The sequence below is a fragment of the Piliocolobus tephrosceles genome, chromosome 13 (assembly GCF_002776525.5).
Source record: "Piliocolobus tephrosceles isolate RC106 chromosome 13, ASM277652v3, whole genome shotgun sequence".
NCBI classification, from domain to species: Eukaryota; Metazoa; Chordata; class Mammalia; order Primates; family Cercopithecidae; genus Piliocolobus; species Piliocolobus tephrosceles.
The window spans coordinates 36,306,499-36,322,036 of NC_045446.1; the positions used below are offsets into that span (position 1 = coordinate 36,306,499).

General features: G+C 37.1%; 1 protein-coding gene across 3 annotated transcripts in view; it reads left to right on the forward strand.

Annotated features, from left to right (window-relative positions):
* KIF18A (kinesin family member 18A) overlaps positions 1 to 15,538 on the forward strand; it is a 94,658-nt gene that overhangs the window by 16,273 nt on the left and 62,847 nt on the right. For all 3 annotated transcript variants that reach the window (XM_023230331.2, XM_023230332.2, XM_023230333.2), the window contains 5 exons: positions 6,248 to 6,352; positions 7,043 to 7,153; positions 9,370 to 9,567; positions 13,272 to 13,448; positions 15,339 to 15,413. In XM_023230331.2, coding sequence (XP_023086099.1) covers positions 6,248 to 6,352; positions 7,043 to 7,153; positions 9,370 to 9,567; positions 13,272 to 13,448; positions 15,339 to 15,413 — 666 coding nt within the window. The remainder of the gene's footprint in view (positions 1 to 6,247; positions 6,353 to 7,042; positions 7,154 to 9,369; positions 9,568 to 13,271; positions 13,449 to 15,338; positions 15,414 to 15,538) is intronic.

Consider the following 15,538-nt stretch of genomic DNA (forward strand, 5'->3'; position numbering starts at 1 on the left):
AAATTTTCTCCCATTCTGTAGATTCCCTGTTCACTCTGATGGTAGTTTTTTTGCTGTGCAGAAGCCCTTTAGTTTAATCATATCCCATTTGTCAATTTTGGCTTTTGCTGCCATTGCTTTTGGTGTTGTAGACATGAAGTCCTTGCCTATGCCTATGTCCTGAATGGTACCACCTAGGTTTTCTTCTAGGGTTTTTATGGTATTAGGTCTAACATTTAAGTCTCTAATCCATCTGGAATTAATTTTCGTATAAGGAGTAAGGAAAGGATCCAGTTTCAGCTTTCTACTTATGGCTAGCCAATTTTCCCAGCACCATTTATTAAATAGGGAGTCCTTTCCCCATTTCTTGTTTCTCTCAGGTTTGTCAAAGATCAGATGGCTGTAGATGTGTGGTATTATTTCTGAGGACTCTGTTCTGTTCCATTGGTCTATCTCTCTGTTTTGGTACCAGTACCATGCTGTTTTGGTTACTGTAGCCTTGTAGTATAGTTTGAAATCAGGTAGCGTGATGCCTCCAGCTTTGTCCTTTGGGCTTAAGATTGTCTTGGCAATGCGGGCTCTTTTTTGGTTCCATATGAACTTTAAAGCAGTTTTTTCCAATTCTGTGAAGAAAGTCATTGGTAGCTTGATGGGGATGGCATTGAATCTATAAATAACTTTGGGCAGTATGGCCATTTTCACGATATTGATTCTTCCTATCCATGAGCATGGTATGTTCTTCCATTTGTTAGTGTCCTCCTTTATTTCACTGAGCAGTGGTTTGTAGTTCTCCTTGAAGAGGTCCTTTACATCCCTTGTAAGTTGGATTCCTCGGTACTTTATTCTCTCTGAAGCAATTGTGAATGGAAGTGCATTCATGATTTGGCTCTCTGTTTGTCTGTTACTGGTGTATAAGAATGCTTGTGATTTTTGCACATTAATTTTGTATCCTGAGACTTTGCTGAAGTTGCATATCAGCTTAAGGAGATTTTGGGCTGAGACAATGGGGTTTTCTAAATATACAATCATGTCATCTGCAAACAGGGACAATTTGACTTCTTCTTTTCCTAACTGAATACCCTTGATTTCTTTCTCTTGCCTGATTGCCCTAGCCAGAACTTCCAACACTATGTTGAATAGGAGTGGTGAGAGAGGGCATCCCTGTCTTGTGCCAGTTTTCAAAGGGAATTTTTCCAGTTTTTGCCCATTCAGTATGATATTGGCTGTGGGTTTGTCATAAATAGTTCTTATTATTTTGAGGTACGTTCCATCAATACCGAATTTATTGAGCGTTTTTAGCATGAAGGGCTGTTGAATTTTGTCAAAAGCCTTTTCTGCATCTATTGAGATAATCATGTGGTTCTTGTCTTTGGTTCTGTTTATATGCTGGATTACGTTTATTGATTTGCGAATGTTGAACCAGCCTTGCATCCCAGGGATGAAGCCCACTTGATCATGGTGGATAAGCTTTTTGATGTGCTGCTGAATCCGGTTTGCCAGTATTTTATTGAGGATTTTTGCATCGATGTTCATCAGGGATATTGGTCTAAAATTCTCTTTTTTTGTTGTGTCTCTGCCAGGCTTTGGTATCAGGATGATGTTGGCCTCATAAAATGAGTTAGGGAGGATTCCCTCTTTTTCTATTGATTGGAATAGTTTCAGAAGGAATGGTACCAGCTCCTCCTTGTACCTCTGGTAGAATTCAGCTGTGAATCCATCTGGTCCTGGACTTTTTTTGGTTGGTAGGCTATTAATTATTGCCTCAATTTCAGAACCTGTTATTGGTCTATTCAGGGATTCAACTTCTTCCTGGTTTAGTCTTGGCAGAGTGTAAGTGTCCAGGAAATTATCCATTTCTTCTAGATTTTCTAGTTTATTTGCGTAGAGGTGTTTATAGTATTTTCTGATGGTAGTTTGTATTTCTGTGGGGTCGGTAGTGATATCCCCTTTATCATTTTTAATTGGGTCTATTTGATTCTTCTCTCTTTTCTTCTTTATTAGTCTTGCTAGCAGTCTGTCAATTTTGTTGATCTTTTCAAAAAACCAACTCCTGGATTCATTGATTTTTTGGAGGGTTTTTTGTGTCTCTATCTCCTTCAGTTCTGCTCTGATCTGAGTAATTTCTTGGCTTCTGCTAGCTTTTGAATGTGTTTGCTCTTGCTTCTCCAGTTCTTTTAATTGTGATGTTAGAGTGTCAATTTTAGATCTTTCCAGCTTTCTCTTGTGGGCATTTAGTGCTATAAATTTCCCTCTACACACTGCTTTAAATGTGTCCCAGAGATTCTGGTATGTTGTATCTTTGTTCTCATTGGTTTCAAAGAACATCTTTATTTCTGCCTTCATTTTGTTATGTACCCAGTAGTCATTCAGAAGCAGGTTGTTCAGTTTCCATGTAGTTGAGCGGTTTTGAGTGAGTTTCTTAGTCCTGAGTTCTAGTTTGATTGCACTGTGGTCTGAGAGACAGTTTGTTATAATTTCTGTTCTTTTACATTTCCTAAGGAGTGCTTTACTTCCAATTATGTGGTCAATTTTGGAATAAGTGCGATGTGGTGCTGAGAAGAATGTGTATTTTGTTTATTTGGGGTGGAGAGTTCTATGGATGTCTATTAGGTCCGCTTGGTGCAGAGATGAGTTCAATTCCTGGATATCCTTGTTAACTTTCTGTCTCGTTGATCTGTCTAATGTTGACAGTCGAGTGTTGAAGTCTCCCATTATTATTGTATGGGAGTCTAAGTCTCTTTGTAAGTCTCTAAGCACTTGCTTTATGAATCTGGGTGCTCCTGTATTGGGTGCATATATATTTAGGATAGTTAGCTCTTCCTGTTGAATCGATCCCTTTACCATTATGTAATGTCCTTCTTTGTCTCTTTTGATCTTTGATGGTTTAAAGTCTGTTTTATCAGAGACTAGGATTGCAACCCCTGCTTTTTTTTTGTTCTCCATATGCTTGGTAGATCTTCCTCTATCCCTTTATTTTGAGCCTATGTATGTCTCTGCATGTGAGATGGGTCTCCTGAAGACAGCAGACTGATGGGTCTTGACTCTTTATCCAGTTTGCCAGTCTGTGTCTTTTAATTGGAGCATTTAGTCCATTAACATTTAAGGTTAATATTGTTATGTGTGAACTTGATCCTGCCATTATGATATTAACTGGTTATTTTGCTCATTAGTTGATGCAGTTTCTTCCTAGCCTCGATGGTCTTTACATTTTGGCATGTTTTTGCAATGGCTGGTACCGGTTGTTCCTTTCCATGTTTAGGGCTTCCTTCAGGGTCTCTTGTAAGGCAGGCCTGGTGGTGACAAAATCTCTAAGCATTTGCTTATCTGTAAAGGATTTTATTTCTCCTTCACTGATGAAACTTAGTTTGGCTGGATATGAAATTCTGGATTTAAAATTCTTTTCTTTAAGAACGTTGAATATTGGCCCCCACTCTCTTCTGGCTTGTAGAGTTTCTGCGGAGAGATCTGCTGTTAGTCTGATGGGCTTCCCTTTGTGGGTAACCCGACCTTTCTCTCTGGCTGCCCTTAAGATTTTTTCCTTCATTTCAACTTTGGTTAATCTGGCAATTATGTGTCTTGGAGTTGCTCTTCTGGTGGAATATCTTTGTGGTGTTCTCTGTATTTCCTGAATTTGAATGTTGGCCTGCCCTACTAGGTTGGGGAAGTTCTCCTGGATGATATCCTGAAGAGTGTTTTCCAACTTGGTTCCATTTTCCCCCTCACTTTCAGGCACCCCAATCAGACGTAGATTTGGTCTTTTTACATAATCCCATACTTCTTGCAGGCTTTGTTCATTTCTTTTTCTTCTTTTTTCTTTTGGTTTCTCTTCTCACTTCATTTCATTTATTTGATCCTCAATCGCTGATACTCTTTCTTCCAGTTGATCAAGTCGGTTACTGAAGCTTGTGGATTTGTCACGTATTTCTCGTGTCATGGTTTTCATCTCTGTCATTTCATTTATGACCTTCTCTGCATTAATTAATCTAGCTATCAATTCTTCCACTCCTTTTTCAAGATTTTTAGTTTCTTTGTGCTGGGTACGTAATTTCTCCTTTAGCTCTGAGAAGTTTGATGGACTGAAGCCTTCTTCTCTCATCTCGTCAAAGTCATTCTCTGACCAGCTTTGATCCGTTGCTGGCGATGAGCTGCGCTCCTTCGCAGGGGGAGCTGTGCTCTTATTTTTTGAATTTCCAGCTTTTCTGCCCGCTTCTTCCCCATCTTTGTGGTTTTATCTGCTTCTGGTCTTTGATGATGGTGACGAACTGATGGGGTTTTGGTATAGGTGTTCTTCCTCTTTGATAGTTTTCCTTCTAATAGGACCCTCAGCTGTAGGTCTGTTGGAGATTGCTTGAGGTACACTCCAGACCCTGTTTGCCTGGGTATCAGCAGCAGAGGTTGCAGAAGATAGAATATTGCTGAACAGCACGTGTACCTGTCTGATTCTTACTTTGGAAGCTTCCTCTCAGGTGTATACTCCACCCTGCGAGGTGTGGGGTGTCAGACTGCCCCTAGTGGGGGATGTCTCCCAGTTAGGCTACTCAGGGGTCAGGGTCCCACTTGAGCAGGCAGTCTGTCCGTTCTCAGATCTCAACCTCCGTGTTGGGAGATCCACTGCTCTCTTCAAAGCTGTCAGACAGAGTCGTTCGCATCTGCACAGGCCTCTGCTGCTTACCCTGTTGTTTTTTAGCTGTGCCCTCTCCCCAGAGGCGGAGTCTACAGAGACAGGCAGGTTTCCTTGAGCTGCTGTTAGCTCCACCCAGTTCGAGCTTCCCCGCGGCTTTATTTACCTACTTAAGCCTCAGCCATGGCAGGCGCCCCTTCCCCAGCCTCCCTGCTGCCTTGTGGTTAGATTGCAGACTGCTGCGCTAGCAGTGAGGGAGGCTCCGTGGCCGTGGGACCCTCCCGGCCAGGTTTGGTATAGTCTCCTGGTGTGCCCGTTTGCTTACAGCGCAGTATTGGGGTGGGAATTACCCGATTTTCCAGGTGTTGTGTGTCTCAGTTCGCCTGGCTAGGAAAAGGGATTCCCTTCCCCCTTGCGCTTCCCAGATGAGGCAGTGCCTCACCCTGCTTCAGCTCTCGCTGGTCGGGCTGCAGCAGCTGACCAGCACCAATTGTCTGGCACTCCCCAGTGAGATGACCCCAGTACCTCAGTTGAAAGTGCAGAAATCACCGGTCTTCTGTGTCGCTCGCGCCGGGAGTTGGAGACTGGAGCTGTTCCTATTCGGCCATCTTGCTCCGCCCTTGGAAATATATTTTGGGTTTATTACATTCTAATGCCTATCATTCCTTGTAAAGAATTGTACCAGCAATGAATTATCACTGTGAGCTACTTATTAGAACACAGAAGGAAATAACACAAAATAATTTTTTAGAGACTAAATTTTTTTTTTTTTTTTTTTCTTAACTCTTGTCAGTAATAGTTGTAATTGTCATTTGGTTAGCAGGTAATAAACTTTTTACCTTTCATAAATTCATAAAATCAGGCCAATAGTACTTCATAGAAATGTGTGTTACTTATAAAAATTACTTTTTAAAAAATGACCAGAGTTATAAAATACCGATGTGTATTCAGTATGATGCAATAGAGTGAAGCTGCCTAGGCTCCAGTTCCTACTCTGCAAAATACCTTTATGACCATGGACAAATCATTTAACCTCTCAGAACCTTAGTTCCCTCATCATTCAAATGGATCTCCTTTTGAAATTTATTATTAGTAACTATATGTCAAAATTAATGTAATTGAAGGATAATTGAAACAAATACCACCTGTCCTTGAGTGTAGGTGTTCTGTAACATTTAAGCTCCAAAATTTAAAAAGTTTAGACTACTTGGACATTGTGAAATAACAAATATTTTCCACAGTAAGAACCATGCCATCTTCATACAACCTGCATTTCAGTTTCCCAGAATTTCTCAATACCGTGTGTTCCTTATATTTCCTGAAAATAAGAAAATGCACTTCAGCTATCTTACTTATCTGTGTTTCGCCATAGTCATCAAGGCAGAAATAATGAGTGAGGGTATAATGACTCCAACTTTAAGTTTCAATTTCAAACCTAGGTAATCAAACTCTTCAATTTTCTGGAATGATAGAAAATTAATGGCAACATGAGATTGAAGGTATGAGGTGAATAAAAGTGAGGTGCTGCTTGTCTTTAGGATAAAATTCTAATAATTTTAAATCGGCAATGCATGTGTGATGTTATCACCTTTTTTTTTTTTTTTTTTTTTTTTACTTCAATACTAAAGCAGTTCTTTTTATTTTAAGGTATATAATGAACAGATTCGTGACCTCTTAGTAAATTCAGGGCCACTTGCTGTCCGGGAAGATACCCAAAAAGGGGTAGTTGTTCATGGACTTACTTTATACCAGGTATGTATATAAACATCTTTTTCCCTGTTAGAATAGCAAATGTGACTATTAAGCCATTCTCACCAGCCATGAACTTAGTTTCCATCTTGTTTGAGAAAAAAAAAAAAAAGAAACTAATGATGTGCAGAATTTAAATGATTAGGGTGTATTTTTAGTGTTATTTTGTTTTAAAATACTGAGTGAGCTTTTTAAAAATATTTTTTAAATTTCATTTTTAAATCTTAATCTACTTATCTATGTATGTATGTATGTATGTATGTATGTATGTATGTATGTATGTATTTTGTGACCGGGCTATGAGACTGGCTAATTTTTGTATTTTTGGTAGAAAACAGGATTTCACCATGTTGTTCAGGCTGGTCTCAAACTCCAGGGCTCAAGCAATCTGCCCGCCTTGGCCTCCCAATGAGTGAGCTTTTCTTACAAAAATCTGCTTGAACATTTAATGTCATATTATTCTATTTAACATAGAGACTAGACTCTGCTCCTGAGAAACTAGATTTTATCTTTTATTCTTCATATAAACACACACAGTACTAAGCAGACGAGACACAGTCAGTATTTAATAGGATTGAATTTATAGAAAACATTTTCTTTCACCTTTAAATATTTTTGTTTTTGAACATTTATTGAAAAATTTAAAGATATATTGCTGATTTTTAAATTTTTCTTCTGCTTAAACTTCTCCAGCCGAAATCCTCAGAAGAAATTTTACATTTATTGGATAATGGAAACAAAAACAGGACACAACATCCCACTGATATGAATGCCACATCTTCTCGTTCTCATGCTGTTTTCCAAGTAAGAGTCCACTAGACTATCACTCTTAAAATTGAATTTAAAATAAATGAAGCTAAATTCATAAATGGTCATTTTCATATATGTGAAAAAAATCTGTCTGTAGACTTCACTTGTCAGTACTTTTCTTACTTTGTAGCTTTGAGAAGTTTCTGTCACCAAGAATATTTATAATTCAGATGTTTAAAACAAAAATGGAAGATTTCTACCTTTATAAACATACAGAAGGATAAAGTTGTAGTAATAAAAGTTGTTTTGTTTTTGCTGAAAATATTTAATCTTTTCAATAGATAATCTTATATTCGCAGTAAAATTTATCTCTATAAATCTGGACTTATAGAACTAATAATTTGGGAATATACTGATTCATCTTTAAAAGATTTCACCGTAAGGACTATGTAAATAGTTGCATTCCTTAAGGAAGTATGATTCAGTTGGCACAGTACCTTTTAGGAATACAATTCCGGCCGGGCACGGTGGCTCAAGCCTGTAATCCCAGCACTTTGGGAGGCCGAGACGGGCGGATCACAAGGTCAGGAGATCGAGACCATCCTGGGTAACACAGTGAAACCCCGTCTCTTCTGAAAAATACAAAACACTAGCCGGGCGAGGTGGCGGGCGCCTGTAGTCCCAGCTACTCGGGAGGCTGAGGCAGGAGAATGGTGTGAACCCGGGAGGCAGAGCTTGCAGTGAGCTGAGATCCGGCCACTGCACTCCAGCCTAGGCGACAGAGCGAGACTCCGTCTCAAAAAAAAAAAAAAAAAAAAAGGAATACAATTCCAGAAAGACCTAAAGCATAGGTTAATACCTATTATTTCTTATAGTTTCTAGTCCTGTCAATATCCAAATGACAATATAAAGCTTCTTTTAGTATTATGACATCTGAGATTCCTCTTATAAGAAAGAAATCGTTATAGTTGAAAGAATTCATATTGAAGGCAATCAAACCATTCATATAGTCCCTAGTCAACAAAAATTTCATTTATCTTTTTTGTTCTTACCACTAACTCTTTGACTATTAATAGTCTTGAGAGAAATATTTCTCTGTGAAACTGAGATGTCTCTGAAATATCTTAGATCCTACTTTATAAAAAATTTAATAAATGGGCTTTATAATTAAGTAATATCTTACCTTCCTCATCTTTTGTTTTCCACCTAATGTAGTTCAGATAATTCTTACAGAGTAGCTTAAAATATTTGAATAAATTATGCTTTACTAGGCAGTTGAAAATGACAAGTAGACTTTACTATAGTCATGTGCCATGTAACGACATTTCAGTCGACAACAGTCCACATATACAACAGTGGTCCCATAAGATTACAACAGAGCTGCAAAGTTCCTATTCATCTAGTGATGTCATACTCATCGTAATGTCATGGCGTACCACATTACTCGAATGTTTGTGGTGATGTTGGTGTAAATGAACCTGCACTGCCAGTCATATGAAAATATAGTACATACAATTATGTACAGTACATAAGACTTGGTAATAAATGACTGTGTTACTGGTTTATGTATTTACTTTTTATTGTTATTTTAGAGTGTGCGCCTACTTATTACCCCAAAAGCAGTCTGCTACTTTCTGTTTACCAAGTCTGTTGATTTCATCATTTTCTCTTGTGTTTGATTTATGATATTTTCACAATGAGGAAATCACCTAACAGTGCATTTCTCAGAACATAGCTCTGTTGTTAAGTGACACAAGACTGTACTGCTTTTTTAATATATAATATTTTAATTATTAGGACATATACAAGTTTGGGGTATTAGAATAAATGTACTCTTCAGTTTGGATCAAGATTCAAATTCAACTTGTCTTGAGGGGCAATCTCCGGATAAATGCAAGGCATTCTAACCAGTAGCTTTGGTTTTTTCTTAGGAATGTTATTTCTATAGGACCTGTGTTTCTAAGCATCACCTCTGATAATTCCATGTTCTGGTTCAAGGGGTCCCAGAATACAAATGGAAGTTTTGCTCTTCTATCAGGTCAAGAGTTATTTTTCCTCTGATACCCATATAGAAAGTCTTTTCATTTTTGTATTTTTCTCAGCTATAGTGATTACTTCTAGTGCTCTTAAGTATCAATTAGATTATACCTTGTTCAGTTGTTTTTTAAAATGAAAATGATTTTGATTTTGTGCTCTATTAAAATATATATTTCCCTTTTAGTTTTATTAAATCTTATCCTCATTTTTTTCTATTTTGTAATTTCAAAAAGATTTATTTGCGACAACAAGATAAAACAGCAAGTATCAATCAAAATGTCCGTATTGCCAAGATGTCACTCATTGACCTGGCAGGATCTGAGCGAGCAAGTACTACCGGTGCTAAGGGGACCCGATTTGTAGAAGGCACGAATATTAATAGATCACTTTTAGCTCTTGGGAATGTCATCAATGCCTTAGCAGATTCAAAGGTACGCATTATATGTCTATTTGTTAAATAGTTTGAAATATTGAACTAGATAAGAAAGATACTATTTAATATGATTTTGTTTTAAACATCTGGTGTATATCACATTTCAAGAGTATATCAGTAATGTTAATATATACATCAAAGACCTCAGAAAACCTAGTGTATTAAAAAAACTGATTTTATTTCTTTTTTAATTTCCAGTTTTATAATCAGAATTGGTTAAATGGAAAGTAATGAATTAATGAATACCAGATTGATAGTTAATATTTTATGGTACATTCTCATCACTTACTTTGAACTTAGTTTTTAAAGTGATCATTTAATGATCACTACACAGCAAACATGATAATTAAATTGGCATGAAGACAAACTAACCATATTTTAGAAAAACTAAATTCTGTTGTTTGGTATTTTATATAGTATAAAATTGGGGTAAGTATTAAAGGGTGTTGATTTTTTTTTTTTTTTAAAGACGAATTTAAGTTATAAAACATCATGAAATCACCTAATAAGATAATGTTTAATAGATGCTTTTGGGCATATTTAAAAATAGTTTACATATGCCATATGCCAGAAGTGCTTACCTAGAACACACAACATAGATATTTGTAAAAAATGGCATCCTTTCTAAAAAGTTATAATGGGCAATTTAAGTTAAACCATCCTCGAAAGCTTTAGCTTGTTAAACTGTTCAAAAAGCTCATCACTGGTCATTACAGAAATGCAAATCAAAACCACAGTGAGATACCATCTCATGCCAGTTAGAATGGTGATCATTAAAAAGTCAGGAAACAACAGATGCTGGAGAGGATATGGAGAAATAGGAATGCTTTTACACTGGTGGTGGGAGTATAAATTAGTTCAACCATTGTGGAAGACAGTGTGGCAATTCCTCAAGGATCTAGAACCAGAAATGCCATTTGACCCAGCAATCCCATTACGGGGTATATACCCAAAGAATTATAAATCATTACTAGAAAGACACATGCACACCTATGTTTATTGCAGCACTATTCACAGTAGCAAAGACTTGAAACCAACCCAAATGTCCATCAGTAATAGACTGGATAAAGAAAATGTGGCACATATACACCATGCAATACTATGCAGCCATGAAAAAGGATGAGGTCATGTCCTTTGCAGGCACTTGGATGAAGCTAGAAACCATCATTCTCAGCAAACTAACACAGGAACAGAAAACCACACACTGCATAGCATGTTGTCACTCATAAGTGGGAGTTGAACCATGAAAACATGACACACCAGGCGGGGCCTGCCAGGGACTGTGGGGTCTAGGGGAGGGATAGCATTAGGAGAAATACCTAATGTAGATTACAGGTTGATGGGTGCAGCAAACCACCATGGCACATGTATACCTATGTAAGAAACCTGCACGTTCTGCACATGTATCCCAGAACTTAAAATATAATTTAAAAATTTAATTTAATTAAAAAAAAAAAAAAACTTTGGCTTGTTAAATTGTTCAAAATGTTACCTTTTGATTTAGAATAAAGTATATTAAAAGAATTGGAGCAAGTTTTAAAAAAAAAATGGCAATTTACTGAAATGACATGAAGATTGCAATAGCAAGATGTCTTTTATATTCTAAGTTAAAATCCCAAACTTGTAAGCAGACAATATGATATAGAGACAGATTTTGTAAACTTAAGCCATTCATAAGATTTTTGCCATGTGAACTAATCTTTAATTTTTTAATAATGACTCCTATTGAGTCGTTTGTGAGTCAGTGTTTAATGTATGTCTTATACATGTAAAATCACTTAAAATAGCACCAGCAGTGCATATTTCACACTGTTTGGGAAAGACTGCTATGGTGGAAAGCATATTGCTACTGAGAATTGGGGGAACTGGGACCTATTTCTAGCTCTGTAAATACCAGCTTTGTGACCCTAGTCAAACCGCTTCACTTTATGCTTAGTTTCAATTTCCTCTTCTGCAATATGAAAGATACACGTTGGATAACATTAGGTTGCTTTTAGCTTAACATTGTAAAGAATCTGTTTTTATATAAAAGTTTCACTTTCTGGAAAATTTATTTGTTACTTCAAAATTGGAAACAAAACTTAGCAACATTTATTTGTTACTTCTACTTCTTTCTTTTCAGGTAAAAGAAAATCTTGAAGTATTAGGTTCTTTTAGAACTCTATAGTGATTTCAGGAGAAATGTCTGCAACATTGTAATTATAATTTATTTCGTATCTTTATTAGATGGTTATTTAAGGAGAGAAGTAGCTCTAAGCCATGCAGAGTTCTTATTATTCCTCTAGTATGTTTGTATAGGACATCTGTTTACTTTTGTGTTTTAATTTTTTTCAATGATTGGAAATATTTTTAAATAGACATTTTCAAATAGTTTTAGATTTACAGAAAAGTTACTAAGATGATACAGAAAGATTTTGTTAAATATGCTTCACACCCGGTTTTCCCTATTGTTAATTTTTTATATTAATATGGTACATCTATCACAACTAATGAACCAATGTTGATGTATTATTTTATTTTGAACTAAAGTTCATACTTATTCAGATGGAGATATTTTTAAATATAATATTTGTTTCATATATTCACTGAATCCTGTAAGAGTCATTGTCATCACCTCAATCACAAATTATAAGTCTGGACAAAATTGGGTAGTGCTTAAGTTCTTATAGTGAAGTGTAGGGTCAAGCCCTATGGGACTTGGCGGGTGTTCTCCCCGTGTGCGGAGAGGAGAGATTGTAATAAATAAAGACACAAGACAAAGAGATAAAGAGAAAACAGCTGGGCCCCAGGGGACCATTACCATCAAGATGCGGAGACCGGTAGTGGCCCCAACACGCTGGTATTTATTGCATACAAGACAAGGGGGCAGGGTAAGGAGGGTGAATTTTCTAAGTGATTGACAAGGTGAAGCAAGTCACGTGATCATAGCACAGGGGGCCCTTCCCTCTTAGCGGAAACAGAGAGATGGCAGCATACGTCAGTGTTTTCTTCTATGCACTTATAAGAAAGATCAAACTTTAAGACTTTCACTATTTCTTCTATCTCTATCTACTATGAACTTCAAAGAGGAACCAGGAGTATGGGAGGAACATGAAAGTGGACAAGGAGCGTGACTATTGAAGCACAGCACCACAGGGAGGGGTTTAGGCCTCTGGATGAGTGCAGGCAGGCCTGGATAATATCCAGCCTTCCACAAGAAGCTGGTGGAGCAGAGTGTCCCCTGACTCCTCCAAGGAAAGGAGACTCCCTTTCGCGTTCTGCTAAGTAATGGGTGTCTTCCCAGACACTGGCACTACCGCTTGACCAAGGAGCCCTCAAGCAGCCCTTATGCGGGCGTGATAGAAGGCTCACCTCTTGCCTTCTAGGTCACTTCTCACAATGTCCCTTCAGCACCTGACCCTAGACCCACCAGTTATTCCTAGGTTATATTAGTAATGCAACAAAGAGTAATATTAAAATCTAATGATTAATAATGTTTATAATAATGATTGATAATTGTCCATGATCATCTCTATATCTAAGTTGTGTTATGACTATTTTTATTCTAACTATTTTCTTTATTATACTGAAACAGTTTGTGCCTTCAGTCTCTTGCCTCGGCACGTAGGTAATCCTCTGCCCACAGTGAAGTGTTAAAAGTGGTAGCAGGTTTGCATTTAAATGTGGAAAATGACATTAGGTCTCTTTTTTTTGTACTTTCAGAGAAAGAATCAGCATATCCCTTACAGAAATAGTAAGCTTACTCGCTTGTTAAAGGATTCTCTTGGAGGAAACTGTCAAACTATAATGATAGCTGCTGTTAGTCCTTCCTCTTTATTCTACGATGACACATATAACACTCTTAAGTATGCTAACCGTGCAAAGGACATTAAATCTTCCGTAAGTGTGTTTACTCTGCCTTTGTTTTGAAGGTATTGGCTGCATATGATTTTTATAATTCTAATGAAAGTATTAATTAGGGTTATGTTTCTACATAATGAGTTAGGCAGCTGAGGGTCAGAAGGGTCTTTGCTAACCTGCTTAGTTGAACATTAATGTAGACAGTTAAAGCATAAAGCATCTTATTATATATATAAAGTAGATACTATGATTTGATCTTTTGGGTACTAGGTACTTTTTGTTGTTGTTGTTGTTGTTGTTGTTGTTGTTGTTGTTGTTGTTGTTGTTGAGACGGAGTCTCGCTCTGTCTCCCGGGCTGGAGTGCAGTGGCCGCATCTCAGCTCACTGCAAGCTCCACCTCCCGAGTTTACACCATTCTCTAGCCTCAGCCTCCAGAGTAGCTGGGACTACAGGCGCCTGCCACCTCGCCCGGGTGGCTTTCTTCCTAACCTCTTTCATGTCATGGCATATTGTATTTGGATGACACCTTGGAGTAATCAGTCAAAACTTTAGCACATCTGTTGCAGCCCAGGATGATGCTCTGCTTTAGCTGAGAACCAAAACTTTCTACCTGAAAATCTTGGATATGTTAATCTTTCCAAGCCTATTATTTCATCTGTAACATAGGTATACAGCTTTTTTAAAAAAAGATTTTTAAAAAAGTCTTTTCTACATAATTTATAGTCCACATTCATTATGTTGATGTAGCAATCTCTGTATTTCTCCAGAAATATAATAGTAATTGGTTAACGTTAGTATTTTTGCCAAATACGTGGTGTACTTAAAAACATGCATATCGGCCGGGCGCGGTGGCTGAAGCCTGTAATCCCAGCACTTTGGGAGGCCGAGATGGGCGGATCACGAGGTCAGGAGATCGAGACCATCCTGGCTAACACGGTGAAACCCCATCTCTACTAAAAAAAATACAAAAAAACTAGCCGGGCAAGGTGGCGGGCGCCTGTAGTCCCAGCTACTCGGGAGACTGAGGCAGGAGAATGGCGTAAACCCGGGAGGCGGAGCTTGCAGTGAGCTGAGATCAGGCCACTGTAATCCAGCCTGGGCGACAGAGCAAGACTCTGTCTCAAAAAAAAAAAAAAAAATGCATATCAAAACATGTATGTTTAAAATTATAATATATCAGGGTTGAAAAAACATAGAGTTAAGCTGTTGTGATGACTCCTCCTCTTTTCCCTTTCCCCTTTGCCACTCTCCTTAAATGTCTGAAGTTGAGCATGTTATTGTCATCTTAAGAAAAATATTCCCAAGGTCTTTATATAATTAATTGTAAAAGGTCATATACTATATGGGTATACGGAAAGGTTTCTAACACACAATTTTCATGTAGCCCTTACACTAGCCCCTTGAAGAATGAATTCTTAGCTCCACTTTACAGATGAGCAACGCAAACATCAAACAGTTAGAATTCTAAGTCAGGTTAAGTGAGAAGTAGGCAAGGTCTCAATATCAAGTATTTGGATTTATATGTTTCATATTCTCTCTACTATACCATAAATGTCAAGGGGCCCATACTATGATAAAAATGTTAAAATATAGTAAGAACTCAGTGAAAACTAATTGAATTCCTGAAAGGGTAGCATGAAAAACTATCTCTGCATTTCTTAGAAGTCAAAGGAAGAAGAATGTAGGGAATTTTATTGTATTGTGATTACATGCTTATAAATACCTTTTCTCAATAAAGTAATTTCTTTATAATTTTATTTATATTATTAATGTGCTCAGCAGCAGATCCTCTTGTCATAGATTTTAAACATGAGCATAATTGTCACAAATTCTGAATTCATAGAACTCAATGAAAATACAATGTCATTTTATTCATGTATTTATGTGATTATCTCTCTATAAACAATCATAATTTCTATCTTTCAACAGTTGAAGAGCAATGTTCTTAATGTCAATAATCATATAACTCAATATGTAAAGATCTGTAATGAGCAGAAGGCAGAGGTATGTCTTTACATTTTATGCTAGTCTTGCTCAGTTCTTCATTTATAGAATTTTATAATCTTAATTGTCCAAAAATTTAACATATTTTTCTGTTAAAATTAAAATCTGGTTAATTCAGTTATTTT